This window comes from Mirounga angustirostris, unplaced genomic scaffold (genome assembly GCF_029215605.1).
Source record: "Mirounga angustirostris isolate CCGP_5_RB_7025 unplaced genomic scaffold, mMirAng1.0.hap1 SCAF_1, whole genome shotgun sequence".
NCBI lineage: Eukaryota > Metazoa > Chordata > Mammalia > Carnivora > Phocidae > Mirounga > Mirounga angustirostris.
Window position 1 is genome coordinate 160335977 of NW_026991709.1, and position 14900 is coordinate 160350876.

Here is a 14900-nt window from a genome sequence, read left to right on the forward strand (position 1 = left end):
AGCAGGGATGTAGAGAAAGTGGGCCCTCTGCGGGGTCCCACAGCCTTGTTCCCTCGCTCCCTGATGGGGCTTGTCTGATCCCCTGCTCCAGAGGGTCTCACTGAGATTGCCCTGAGTCCTTACTTGTCAGCTAGCCTCCCTGTTTGACCCCCCAACTCTACCCTGTAAGAGCTGCCAGAGGTTCCTTCCGAAAGCACAGATCTGACCATGTCACTCCTGCACAAGACCAATCTGTAGCCCCAGCTGCCCTCAGAAGAAAGTCTCCGTGAGTCCGGGATTCGGGCTCTCCCAGCCTGGCCCTTGCCTCAGCTTTTTTTTTTTTTTTTAAAGATTTTATTTATTTATTTGACAGAGAGAAACACAGCGAGAGAGGGAACACAAGCAGAGGGAGTGGGAGAGGGAGAAGCAGGCTTCCTGCGGAGCAGGGAGCTCGATGCGGGGCTCAATCCCAGGACCCTGGGATCATGATCTGAGCCGAAGGCAGACGCTTAACGAATGAGCCACCCAGGCGCCCTTGCCTTAGCTCTCCTAGTCCCACCTTCAGACTAGCCTGTCCCTAGGGCCTCACAGAAGCTGCTTGCTGCCTTGGTCCCCTACCCACTCCTTCCCTCAAGAAGCCCCCGTTTCCTCCCTCACCCAGTGATGTCCAGCCTGCCAGGGCTGACAGCTCCCCCGCCCCGTGTCACAGAGGAAATGATTGGTCTGGGTGTCTGCCTCCCTCATCAGCCTATGGGCTCATGAAAGGTAAGGCGTGTCAGTTTCCTTCTGTATCCACAGTGTGAGCAAACTGTATGAAAAACGAAAAACCATGTAGAGAAAATAAAAATATTAAAAAAAAAAAGATGGAGGAAATTATCACAACTCGGTGATACTATTTCTTAACCATGTGATTAGCAAAAATCTAAAAGTTTGAGCACACACTCTGCTGGTGAGTCTGTAGAGAAACGTGCACCCTTTTCAAAGAATTTATTCACTTTCTTATTGAGATGTAATTGGCATAGAATGTTATATTAGTTTCAGGGGTATAGCGTAACAGTTCGATATTTATATGTACAGTTGACCCTTAAACAATGCAGGGGTTCGAGGTGCTGACCCACCAGGCATCGAAAGTCCACGTGTAACTTCTGACTCCCCTATAAGGGGATGGAAGCAAGACTTCTGAGGATCCTTCTAATATGGGTTTAACTTTGGAACCAAATGAACAACTTACATATACATTAGAACAAAATTAAAAAAAAAAAAACACACACCAAAAAGCAAGCCCTAAAACTGAGAAGAAATGGAAACAGACCAATCTGATGGATTGATCACAGCAATGCTGCAATGACCGAGCCCGCACCAGTCCCCTACTCTTGGCCTCAATGATCCCTTAACCTCTCACGATTCCCAACATCTTTCAGAACGAGAGCTGCAAACACCTGTCACCCTGATGGCCTTGCAACAGCTGACCGGATGGGGGTCGGGGTGTGTGGGGTTGGTTCCTAAGGTGGAATCAGCCTCAGGCAAAAGGGATGCCAGGATCGATTAGCAATGTCTGCTGTGGGCACAGATACACACAGGTGCCATGTCTGCATTAGACTGGAGTCCACATGGGCGGGGGCCACTTCTAGTTCAGAATGGCCAGTATGCTGGGAGTGTGGAGGCTACTGCTAACACACATTGAGTACGTCCTTAGTTTATTGCCTAGAACATACAGAGTTACGTCCAGGTCCGGCTTCCCCAAGCTCTACTCTCCTGAAATCCTTAAAGCCCCAAGTGTTCGTGCTGCTCTGGGCAGAACATCCAGTCTCAGACCCCTCTGGTCTGGTAGAGGCCAGAATGTGTTGCTGGGATGTCATAAGGACAGGAGGGTCAGTGTAGACTCCAGTCCACTCACCAGGGCCCCTGACCCTCCACCCAGCTCCTTCCATGCCCTCACCCCCATGGTAGCTGGATCCTCATCCCCCAACTGCTAAGAGCCTGAAGTCCTCACAGGTACAGACTGATGACCACTCGGCTGTTACCTGCAGTCCTGGACCCAGAACAGTTCCCCGGCCGGCGGCCACCTCAGTATGGAGGGGGAGTCACCTGAGTGACAGCTTTAAGATGCACACACCCTCCCGGATGGGGGCAGGCAGGCAACATGACATGACCTGTTGAGGCCTATTGGGCACAGGTTCTCTGGGTTGGGTTCTTAGCAAAGAAAGGGCATCACTCGTCAATGAGAATTCTGTCCTTTGAAATTTTTTTTTTTTTTTTTGCAATATGGACACTTTCCTGAATTTGCTATTGGATAACAGATCTCTAGGCACACCCCATATATGTGGGCACACATATATGAAATTTCAAAAACCCAGGGCGCCCCCACCCGCAAACTCTACCTTGCTGTGTGCCCAGGTCTTGAAACCATCAAAAGAGCCCTTTTTCTGCACGCGAATGGCCAAGTATCATCACGGCCTTCGCTCTTCCTCCTCAAGACAGCCTCACGGCCTGCGCCACTCAGGCCTCTGCTCAAACATCACCTCCTTGGAGAGGCCTTCTCTGACCCCTTAAGACAGAACCTCTTGTCATTTGCTACCTCCTTTCCCAGCTCAACCACCCTTCTCACTACGTGCCACCATTTTCCATATAGTCATTTGTTTCTCTGACTCCACAACTAGAATGAAGTTGTTACTGGTCTGCTATGTGACCTTAAACAGGTTAACTTCTATAAGGCTCAGTCTCCCCAACCAGTAAAATGGGTACAAGAACCCAAGCCTCATGGGATTACCATAGAGATTCAAGGGACGTGAACGAAAACCCGGAATACATGTCCAGCGCATGCTCAATAAATGGCCCTAGCATCATTATCGTTAACTGTCATCCTCATTTAATAGACGGAAAACATGAATCCCAGCAAAGTAAAACAATACGTCCAAGTTCACCCAGTTTGTTCTGACTCCGATGCCCTGTTCTTCCCCAAGTCTCAATGCTACAACCAGCAAAACTTCGCTGTGGGCAAAGCAGGTCACTGTAAACGTGGCCAAAGAATTTTGCCCTAAGGGAAAGACTGTGCAAAGGCACCGTGTGGCCTATAATTACCAGCTGGAGAACAGTGAATTATCACCTTCACGTGTAATTCTCTTCCCATTCAGGTATAAAAGTGTCACAGAATCCTGTGCCAGGAAGAAAGGTTAATAATCAACACAGACACTCATAAATCATACAGGCTCCTCGGTGGCTGTGAAAGTACAGCCACTGGCCAGGCCAGAGAGGAGAGGGGCCCTGCACCTCAGACAAGACTTCTACTACTCCAGGGCTTCGTATCCTGGTTTGCAGAACAAGAGGTTGAACCTAGACATCAGGAGGCCCTTAGGAAGGACAGCCTACACTTGCAGCAGACGGCATCCATGCGCCCCCTCGCAGGGATACTCACACTTGGTCTAGGATCAAGAGACAGAAGGAGCGGGGTGGGGTGGGCAGAAGTTAGGGCCCCACTGCACCTGGCTGTCCCAGAGGCTCAGGGGTCATCACGTTCAGTCACACTGACACTGCGGGAATGGAGAGCCAGGTGAGGTCCCCAGATCCAGGCACTAGGGACTCCCAGAGAGTAACCTGCAGGTGGGTCGAGGGGTGCCAAATCCCTGCAGTAGACAGAAGCCGAAGAGTAACTGGGGTGCTGACTGCAGAGGGAATTAGGTAGCCGGCGAACACAAGCCCCTCCAAGGTCCAAACGGAGGAGGTTACATGTACGTTGGGGGGCAGGGCTGAGCAGTACCCGTCTTACGTGTGGACCCGATTTTGTCCTTCCCTGACCTTCACCAACTGTCCACTGCTAGGTAAGGAGAGAATAAATATCCCACTCCTAACCCAGCTTTCAAACACCTCCTTGATCTGACCCAGAGGGCCTTCACAGCCTCCTTTGTGACCCGAGGTATACTATTTCTAGTGTCCTCACCAGCCAAGCTTCCTACAAGCAGGCCCTCCTTCTACTTCTGTGTTCACCAGTGACCTGTCCCCCTTGAGGCTCTTCATTCCCTCTACCATGCTCACTGCAGTTGTCTGAGCACCTGCCTTCCCCACAGACCGGTGGCCACCTAGGGCAGTGTGGGACTTCTCCCTACATCTCTCTCTCTCCAGCCTGGGCTGTGTACCAACTGTACCTACCCAGGGATGATCTGCAGAGTAAACTGGTGAATGGACAAGCAAACAGTCATTGTGAGTTGCTTTCCCAGTTTCCACACTCTTCTCTTCCTTAGAGGAAGGACCACATTTTGTTAGGGTAGGTAAGTGTCCAGCTAAAATATTTCCCAGACTCTTTTGAAGATAGATGTGCCCAATGGATTAAGTTCTGGCCAATGAGATGCAAGTAGAAACTGTTCCTTTAAACTTCTGACAAGGTTACTAGAAGAAACTAACTCAGCTTGGAGGAGAGCTCTTTCCCCTTCTAGCTACATTGGAATGCAGATGTGATGGCTGGAGCTCCAGCAGCTATTTTAGATTATAAGGCAAACTTGAGGATGAAAGCCACATACTAGAATGGTGAAAGATAGAAACCTGGGTCTCTGATGACTATGAGCTGCCACACTAGCCCCATGTGAAGGATCTCATGTGAAAGAGAAATAAACCCTCTACTGGCTAAGCTATTGTTTTAGATTTTGTTATGTGTAAATAAACCTGATCTTAACTGTTATCAAGACGGAAGAAAGATAAAAGAAAACACCTATATCCTTCTATAATGTGTCCAGTCAGGAAGCCTTGATTGGGGACATGTCTATATTATCTTCACCCTTAATCCCACCTTGGGACAGTGAGCTCAGTCAGTGGCCTTTGATATTTCAGCCACATACCCCACATAAATAGGGTGTCTGGTCATTTGGAGCAAGCACCAAGGAAGAGCCCTGAAGAACCTCCTTCCCGGGGTCCTAGGAAAACTCCACCTTAGGCTGCGGCAGGGGTTCCTCAAGAATGCTGCCAATCCTCTCGAACCCTGTTCTCTGAGCCCTATCACTCCTTCCTGATCAGGAAGGGGATCCTGACTTCCTAATTTTAAACTGCCATCCTCCCTTCTTTACCCTCCCTATCACCCTCTTCTACTTTACTTTTTCCATGGTAAGCACTCGTCTATTACTGTCTGTCTCTACCTCTGTTTCTACCAGCATGTCCATTCATGAGGACAAGGATTTCTCTGTGTTTTCTGCACTGATGTATCCCTAAGGTTTAGAGCAGGGACTGGTGCAGAAAAGGTGTTCATATAGATTTTGGTGGTGGGGGAGGGGAGAGGTCAGGAAATGTTGGTTTCCGTCCTGGCTGGTAAGCCTGGACACATTCGCCCACTCATTGATTCTAAATAAAACAACCCTTCTCAAAAAATATGCACTTCCAGCTATTTAACCAAAGGAAATGAAAACACTAACTCAAAAAGATATTTGCACTCCCCTGTTCATTGTAGCATTATTTACAATAGCCAAGATATGGAAATAACTTAAGTGTTCAGTAACAGATGAATGGATGAAGATGTGATACACACACATACACAGGAATATTATTCAACCATAAAAAAGAAGGATATCCTACCACTTGCAACACCACGGATGGACCTTGAGGGCAGTGTGCTAAGTGAGATAAGTCAGACAGAGAAAGACAAATACTGTATGATCTCACTGTAATCTAAAAGAGAAAAAGAGCTCACAGATACAGAGAACAGATTGGTGGTTGCTGGAGAGGGGCATGGGGCAGCAAATGGGTGAAGGGAGTCAAAAGGTACAAACTTCCAGTTATAAAATACAGAACTCATGGAGATGTTGTGTACAGCATGGTGACTAGAGTTAATAATAGCATGTTGCATATTTGCAAGTCGCTAAGAGAGCAGATCTCAAAAGTTCTCATCTCAAGGAAAAGATGTGGCACTACGAATGGTGATGGATGTTAACTAGACTTACTGTGGTGACCATTTCATAATGTATACAAATATGAATCATTACATTGTACACCTGAAACTAATATAATGTTACATATCAATTATACCTCAATTAAAAAAAACATAAAACCAACCCTTGGTGGTTGTCTGTTCTGTATCAGGCACTATGCTCGGGGCTAGGGGTTCAGAGATGAAAGGCTCTAACCTCACTGACCCCACTTCTAATGGGTGAGGGGGGAAGAAAACCTGTTACCACAAACCAAGGGGACCAGAGCTGTCCTAGAGACTGACGCTGGGTGTCAGAGAAAGGCGGCCCTGATTGGTCCAGTCTGGAAGCTGGCGGGACGCCCCCCCAGGACAATCCTTTCACCCTCCCCTTCAGGAGGAGCCAACTCACCTGAGCCTATTAGAGGCAGGGTTCTCATTAGGACTGCCATCCTGTGACGGGGCAGCTGCTGTGTGAACCCTTCCCAACCACCTTGGGAGGACGGTCTGGTTCTCCTTTATCTGCATTTTAGTAACTAACCCTACTGAGCACTCACTACCTTCCAGGCACTGTTCTAAGTCCATTTCATTCATTAGCTCAGTTTCTCCTCACCACAACCCTACAGTTTGGTGTTGTATTAGCCTCATTTTACAGGCAGGGAAATGGGAGGCCCAGAAAACTAAGTTAACCAATGCCCCAGAGTTGGTGTCGGACCTGGATTCAAACTGGGGAGTCAGTGTCAAAGCCAAGGCAGTGAGCTCTGAGCTGTGGAGGCTTTAGCTGCCTCTGGCCACAGATGGACGAAGGGGGACTCACATACCAGCTGGTTGCCTGATGGCAGGCAGACAGCAAAATCCAGACCTGACCCGTGTCTCCCAGACCCCAGAATCTGCACCACATGCCATCCTAGGGTTCCATGGAGACCTGGCAGGACAGCTCTGGAGTGGACCAGAAGCCCTCCTGTCTAGATCTCTGCAGAGAGCATGTCATCCACACACAGTTAGCAATCACCGTCTGCCATCAGGAAGGCTCTGCTCCTTCAACCTCCTTCCTGAATCCACACAAGAGGGAGCAGTAACTATTCCAAAAGCTATTCTGACCAGTCAGGGTTTTAATACAAATTTGCCAGAGCAAATGAATTACTCGCATCAGGGGAGGAGGTGGAGGGCAGGGACCCCGGGCTCACCTTGAGGGGCAGGTAGGCAGCGATGGTGATCCGGGCACTCAGGTGGATGTGGCCATGTCTGTAGCTCACGAGGAGTGTGGTGTAGCCCTGGACCTCTGCTCTCACCTTGACCCCACTGCAGTGCTCAGATCCTGGCTGCAGCCTCCCTGTAAGAAGAGAGCCAAACGGTCACTGTGAACTTGCCTTTGCTCGGAAAAACATGACAGGTTGACAGCCCCTCCTTCATCCTGGGCTTGATACACAATCTAATTTTTTCAACTTAAAAATTTGAAGTATAAGTCCCATACTAAAAATACATGTAGCATATACATATAATTCATAGTGATTTTTTTTTTCCTTCCACAAACTGAACACACCCAAAAAACACGATGACCTGTATCCCTGAATCTCCCATAGATCTTTCTGGTCACTAGCCCTCCCCAAGGAAAACCACTGTTACCTGACTTCTCACCACCAGCTTAATTTTGCTGGCTGCCATATTTTATACGTAGTGAATCACTAAGCATAAACTCCTTTGTGTCTGCCCTCTTAAGCTCACTATCGTCCCAGGCACCATAACTGCCTGTGGTGAGAGCCCTCCTTACATTTTGCACAGTGTAGATCTTTTATCCACATTTGTAGTATGATTGCATTGTGTGACTAGACAGCTGCTGATGTCCCCACGCTACTGCAAACATCTGGGTTGTCTGCAGCGTGGGGCTGACGCAGGGTGCTGCTATGAACGTGCATGCGTGCGTGTCTTCCGGGATGGATATATTCCGGCATTTCTGTTGTGTGCATCCCTAAGAGTGCGGTATGTTTGCCTCCAGTCCTTACTGCCAGGGCAATGGGTATGTTCGCTTTTCATCATTATTGCCAAGTATCTTCCCCAAAATGGATGCATCAAGTCATACTGCTACTAGAAGCTACACAGCATCCCCACCAATACTTGGTATTTTCCACGAGTTTTAAAAAAGCCATTCTAGTGGGAGGGTAGTGGTATCTTACTGTTTTCTTTCCAAACACTTAGAAAAAAATTCTACCGTGAAATGCCACACACCCATCCCCTAGATTCTACAATGAACATTTTGCTGTATTTTACATATCAATCCATCCCCCTACCCATCCATCACCTGATCTTAGTTTTTAATGCATTTAAAAGTAAGTTGCAGCTTCAGCACACTTCATTCGAATTGCTTTAGATATGCATAATTATCTCTAGTTCAGTATTTCTTCCTGGTTCTTTTTTTTTTCTTAAGGTCAGATTTACACATAGTGAGACACCGATCTTAAGTGGGCCACGCCATGAGCTCAGACAAACACATCCACCCGTGAAACCCGAACCTCTACGAAGATGCGGGACACGACCTGCCCCCACAGTTCCCTCCTGCTCCTTCCCGGGGGCTCCCCCCTTCTCCAGAAGCCATCACTATGGCATTCCGACTTTTTTCCACCACAGTTTAGTTTTGCTTTTTAAATAATAGTTTCATTGAACTATAACTCACATACCACAGAATCACCCATTTAGAGGGCACTCGTAATTCAGTGGTTTTTAACATACTCACAGAGTTGTGTAGCTATCACCACTAATTTTAGAATATCTCATCTCCTAAAAAAGAAACCCTGCATCCATGACCAGTCGCTCTCCGTGTAGATCAGTCCGCCTCACACTGCACATCAATGAAGGGGGCTCTTTGTATCTGGCTGGTTTCACACGCATGTTTTTGAAATCCATCTATGCTCTGGCATGATCAATAGTTGGTTCTTCTTTATTGCTGAGTCTTCCATTACAAGGGTGCTCATCCATTCACCAGCTGATGAGCATTGGGGTTGTTTCCAGGCTGGGGCAACCAAAGAACAGAGCCTGCGATGCCCCGAGCAGAAATCCCTACGTCGCCAGAAAGGGTGTGCTATGGAGTCCGTGCGCAGAGCCCAGGAGCTCCGGAAAACTGCAACTCTGCCAAAGGGGCTGATTTGTGTTCACAAGTACACACAGTAGACAGGGAAATGCTAGGTCTGAGTGTGGACCCTGCCAGCAGTGAGTCTGGGCAAATGCTTTTCTGGACACGACCCCAAATTATAAGCCAGGATGCCAGGTCCTCTGCATAGCTGGGAAAAGGGCGCTGGAGAACGGGGGTTCTGACGCACGGCAGAGGAGCTTCCTGAGCATGATGCCTCCGCCTCCCACCCCAGCCTGCCTAGTGGGAAGACTCAGTGCTCCCTGAGTACCAGGCTCTCCCCATCCTGCGGCCTCTGCCCTGGCAATGAGAGATCCACCTGCACGGACCTGGGGCCAAACTTGGAGCATGCCACCCCCTCTGTGGTCTCTGGCTCCTGACATACTCTTCCCGTTCCTCAGGACACTCCCAATTTGTCCACTCTCATCCTTCAGGTGCAGCTCTCATTTCCTCTAAGCAGCCTTCCCAGGCACCCCCAAACTGGCTTAGACATCCATCTTCTGCACATTTCTGCTGGGGAATATGTTCGGGCATTTCTGCCGGGCACACGCCCAGGAGTGGGACGGAGCTGCCGGGACCTGTGCTCACCCACAGGCGCACTCCGTCCCAGGCACCATAACAGCCTGTGGAAGCATGGGTCTTGCTCGGCTGTGTGGGCCATGAAGGCGACACCATGCCTCTCGTGTTTACCAGGAACCCCCAGAGCACAGCACTTACTAGGTGCTCAGTGAACAGGTTGCTGAGAACCAGCCAAGGCTGGGAGCAGAGAAGGGGCCAGGGCAGAGCAAGAGCTGGTGTGTCGCCACCCTGGGCACTGAGCCTAGCCAAGCCCGAAGCCCTGGGGCTCCAGCAGAGGCTCCAGCAGAGGTTCCCAGCCCCGGGACTTTCAGGGGGGCTTCAATGATGAGGACAAGGAAGAAATGGGACCCTAGCAGCCAACTCCAATAGGAACAGGGTGGAGCTCCAAACTGACCCAGAGGGTGTTAGGGGCCTGGGGCCGCCCCTTCCTAAGAATTGGGACCTGAGCCCCATCTTGTGTCTTTTCACCCTTGGGCAATCTTACCTGGGAAAGAGACTGAGACAGAGAAGGAAACCTAACGTGGGGACCCCCTCTGGCCCCAAGCGTCTGTTCCATGAGTCTCCTGTGCCGCAGACAGATGTCACCCAATCTGCTGGCCCCACCCGGTCTCTAGTCCCACAGATTTCCATGACACCAGCATCGCTCTGCCCAGACGAAGCTCCGGATTTTAAGATACATAGTTCTCATACAACCGAGACCCTACACACAGGCTTCAACAAGCCACATCAACTCCACACTGAGGGACATTTAAGGGGCTTTGTAAGGGAAATTTTGATGCCACAGGATTTTGGTCTCGGCTGCCATCTTCAGAACCAAACTCCTTGAACAATGCTTCTGCACTGGGCTCAGGGATGTTCATTTGTAACCCTCACAGCCAAGTGAGGAGTTAGTATCCCCGTTTTATACATGGAAGAGTCGAGGCTCAGAGAGGCTGGGCGACTTGTCCACCATCACACAGCCAATATACGGAAGAAGCGGTGCTCAGACCCGTAGCTGTGGAGCTCCCAACCGTGTCCTTCATTCCCAGAGCCTCCTGGGCCTGGGGCCACAGCCTGCAGGCTCTCCTCCCAGCCATCAGCAGGCTCCTCTCCCTCACGCTGATGTCTTCCTCCGTCCTTCAATGAGGACACTTAAATTTTCATAAAGCTGTTCCTCCTGGGTGGTCAGAGAGGCACAGCAGCACTTGCCAAGGAAGGACGCGAACACGGTTTGCTTGGTGACCTTTCAGAGATGCCGTCCCCTTCCTCTGCGTAGCTTCAGGTTCACACAGCTCCACGAGTAACCACAAGCACAGCGGGGACATGCGAAGCTGCCTGGCACACAGGTGATCCTGACGAACACCTCTGCCAATTGAGCTGCTTAAACCCGTCAGGATCGAGTGCTCTGCTCAACAGCCGACAGTTGCTCCCCACTGCCTGGACCCTGAATCCAAGCCCTTCGTGATTCATGATTCGACACGTTCCAGTCCCAGGGCCACTGTATGTGCCCGTGCCCACCTCTGGGCCCTGACCACAGAGACCCTGCCCACCTGTCACTTCTAACCCCTGCCCAAACCTTCTTCCTCCCTCAATGGATCATCAGTCCTTGGTTCTCTCTGTCCGCAAAGGAACCTCCCGGCTGCCCCTGGCTGGCTCCCCTGGGAGGCACAGTTTCTCAGGGGACAAAAGGCTTCATGGTCAGTGCCAGATCCACCCAGGTCTCTATCCCATCCCACCTGTGCCCTTGTGTGACCTTGGGCAGCAGGCAGCCCCAGTCTCTTCATATGACATGTGGCCCAACCACAGCTCCCTGCCCCCCCCCCCCCCCCGCCAGAAGTCTGATGAGTCACACACACTGAGTGCTCACTCCACACCTGGCAGGGTTGACATCCCTTAAACTAACTGCCTCAGCCACCGTCACCACCGATACCACCACTAAGACCCTGCAGGGCATGCCCAAGAGGAAAGAGCAATGCGCACGGCTTGGACTGCTCAGGGTGTCGGAACACCAAAGTGTCAGGATTCTGTCACCAGCTAAAAGCCCTATGGACAGTGAATTGTGAGCACCTACTACCTTCTAGACAGTGTAATGGGCATGAGGACATGCAATTCTATTTAGGATGACACCCATTTTAGAGATGGGTGGTTCTGAAAGCCCAGTGACAAGGCAGGTCACACGGTGGTCAAGAGCCAGACCGGACCATTGTTGAGGGTGGACAAGGGGATAGATGCCATTCCTGATGCTCCTGATTCCCCTATTGCCTCAAGCCCTCCATTTAGGAATCTGGGGCAGCCCATGTTGAGAACTTATACGGTCTGGCCTGATCCCCCTGTCTGGTGCCCACTCATCAGTCCTGGTTTACCTGGGAGCGGCTGGAACACGCCTTGGTTCTCTACCTCGATCACCAAGTCAAAATGGGAGCAGTCGCTCAGGGTGACCACCTCGTTGGCCCCACCAGGAATGAGGCCACTGATCCTCAGGGGCAGCTCCAAGGTCTGGCCCACACGTGCCTCCACCTGGCACGGGGCGAACTCCATGCTGCTGGGCTCGATCACATACACCTGGAGGACAGGGGTGAGGATGGGGGTCATCAGGCTCCATGGGAGAGGAAGGGCCTGCGCCAGTATTTACTAAGAGCTGCTGTGCACTGGGTACTGAGGACAAGTCAGTGAGGAAACTGAGCTTGGGGGACATGTGTGCTGGGGACTGGAATGGGCTCGGGGACAGAGCTGTTTGGGAAGGCCCCTCTGATACGGTGACACAGGAACTCAGACCTGAGAGGCATGTCAGAGGTGGCCAGACAGAAACGTGGGAGAAAAATGTAGGAAGAAGACACAGTGTGTGCAAAGGTCCTGAGCCATGTACCAGCTCAGCTTGCTGGAGGAATATAAAGAGGGCCCCGGTACAGGGTAAGAGGTGTCATCACTCACAGCTAATACTTCTATAAAACAATACTTTCCACCCTCCAGGTTCTGTTGTAAAAACATTGCTAAATTTAATCCCCTGAGCCTGTTTGTTAAGAAGATTCTATTAGTAACCTCCACCTGATGAAGAACCTGGCACAGGAGTGTAAGGGACTTGCCCAAGCACAGTGGAGACTGGACTGGGCAGCCTGGCCCCAGAAACCAGACTGTAACCATTACACACACTGTGTCTCAAGGAACTGCTCTCAGACTTCTGACTGAGCAATTGGGTGAAAGGTTGCACATTTACTGAGATAAAGAAGCTTAGAGGGGGGCAAGGTGGTCATAGTTTATCCACATATTTGGCAATTATGCTGTAGCTAAAGGGTCTCAGTTATGACTCTTTTTATATGAGAATGAGATCAATCTTTAGACGGGTGTGTGTGTGTTTGTGTGTGTGTGTGTGTGTCTAAGTGGATCCAAATAAAAAGACTAGAATAACCTGTCTTTAGATGGGTGTGTGTGTGTGTGTGTGTGTGTGTGTGTGTGTGTGTCTCTAAGTGGATCCAAATAAAAAGACTAGAATAACCTGTCCATCCATGTCCCAAAAAATATAAGAGCAGGTTGGGATTGGACACACCGCGAATGGAGCTTTGACTTCTGCCCTAAATGAAGGAATAATGGCAGGCTGAGGTCAGGGTCAAGAAGTCAGGAGGCCGAGGCAGGGTGGGCAGAGGCTCAGCTGCAGATGACCACTCCCACCCGAGGCCTTTGCTCAGTGAGTTGGTCCCGTGTCACCTGGAGTCAAGAGTCAGGTGTCGGGCCCCAGTAGAGGGAAAGGAAAGGAGTCAGACCCAGGTCTCGTGGAGTTTGGGGCCTCCCTTTCGTTGTGAATTTACCAACACTCAATGGCCCTTCCAATTCAGAGATTCAGACCTTTCAGGTCTGAGTTTTCTAGAATGACTCCTTTGAGTATCTCATGTCTTCTGTATTCTCTGATCTCCCTTCCAAGAAATTCCTACTATGCTGACCCTGGCCCTTCTGGGTCTCATCCCCTGCCTGGTGGGGGATGTCACGTCCATCCCACTGCCCACCACCAACACCAAGTACAAGCCTGAGGGCTGGATGTTAGAAGGCAGCTAGAAACCGCCAGCCTGAGCCTCCAAGCCCCTGAGGTCTCACCTTCATCTCCCCGAAATGTAGCGGGTTCTGCACGTCATGTGCATGGATCACACTGAGACCAGTATCACTGCCTGTGGTCATCACACCCTTGACGGTGACCGTGGCAACCACGTAGCTTGATGAAGACCAGCTGAAGTTCCCACTCCCACCATGTGCCTGGAGAAGAAAACCATCAGATCAGTCCATCTGCCTGGTCTCTCTGTCCATCCTTCTGTCTCACTCTCTGACTCGCATGGTCAGCGGCCTCCCACTCCATGGGCTGACATCTGGCTGGAGACCACCTCCCCACCTCGGTCTCTCCACCCTGCCTCCTTTCTCTTCCTCATATTCTGGGGGCCTTGTGGCTGACACCCACTGATGCCCCTAACAGTGGCCCCAGACCTGGGAGCACCTACAGACTGGACTGGGAGGACCCTGGGCCACAGAGTCAGGTGCAGGAAGCTGCTTCCTTGCCCAGGCGCAACGCTCCCTCCCGGCACACACCCCAGCCGCTCCTGGTGGTCCTCCATGGAGTAGAGACAGTCCAGCGGCTTCCCAGGTCAGGGGCCATCACCCCAGAACCTGAGAGAGGCCAGGAAGGGGACACACAGGCAGCGGGTCCCAGTGACAGGCATCACTCTGCCAGGGAGGCAGTGGGGACTGATGGGGACTCTACTGGCCACAGGGGCTCAAGCCCCCACAGAAGTCAGTCCCTGCCAACGAAGGCCAGACGGGCACGTGAATATCAGAAAGCGAGAACACTTGATAGGTGACAGAGTTAGAGATATTTTTCCCTTGAATTTCACATTTTTCTCCAGGGATAGTTACGCTACTTGTAGAAAACAATCATTTTTTTATCAAAACAAATGCAGGTGGAATTTAAATCTGTATTCCAGGTTTTCTTTATCATGCTTTCTTTTCTGTTTTTCAGGGTTTTTTTTCTGATTACCAAAATACACTGCTGTGATAGAAACCCCAGAAAATATAAAAAGCATAAAACTCCCCGATTTTAAATTCTCTCCAACCACTAGAAGGTAAGATTAAAAGAAACAAGATAGGTGAAGAGCCCCAATCCCATGGAAACACCCAAAGGAATGCACCCAGACGTGGGGTGTCACGGTTACCTTTATTGTGTACTGATAGGTGCCCGTCTTTGGTTGCCACGGAAACGTCAAGATGCTCGGATAGAGGGTGATTGGGATGTGAATTTCTACCTCCTGCTGGTTCCACACGGGCACCCGTAATGTGTGGACCCCTCCATCCTACAAGGGGGTGAGGGCGCCGCACGTC

The 14900-nt window shown here is 50.5% G+C and overlaps 1 protein-coding gene across 3 annotated transcripts in view; it reads right to left on the reverse strand.

Moving 5' to 3' along the window:
* The window catches only part of NUP210 (nucleoporin 210), a 103308-nt gene that overhangs the window by 48660 nt on the left and 39748 nt on the right, over positions 1–14900 (reverse strand). For all 3 annotated transcript variants that reach the window (XM_054504556.2, XM_064591500.1, XM_064591502.1), the window contains exons 11-14: positions 14735–14872; positions 13632–13787; positions 11909–12107; positions 7051–7196 (exon numbers count right to left, since the gene is read on the reverse strand). In XM_054504556.2, the coding sequence (XP_054360531.2) occupies positions 7051–7196; positions 11909–12107; positions 13632–13787; positions 14735–14872 (639 nt within the window). The remainder of the gene's footprint in view (positions 1–7050; positions 7197–11908; positions 12108–13631; positions 13788–14734; positions 14873–14900) is intronic.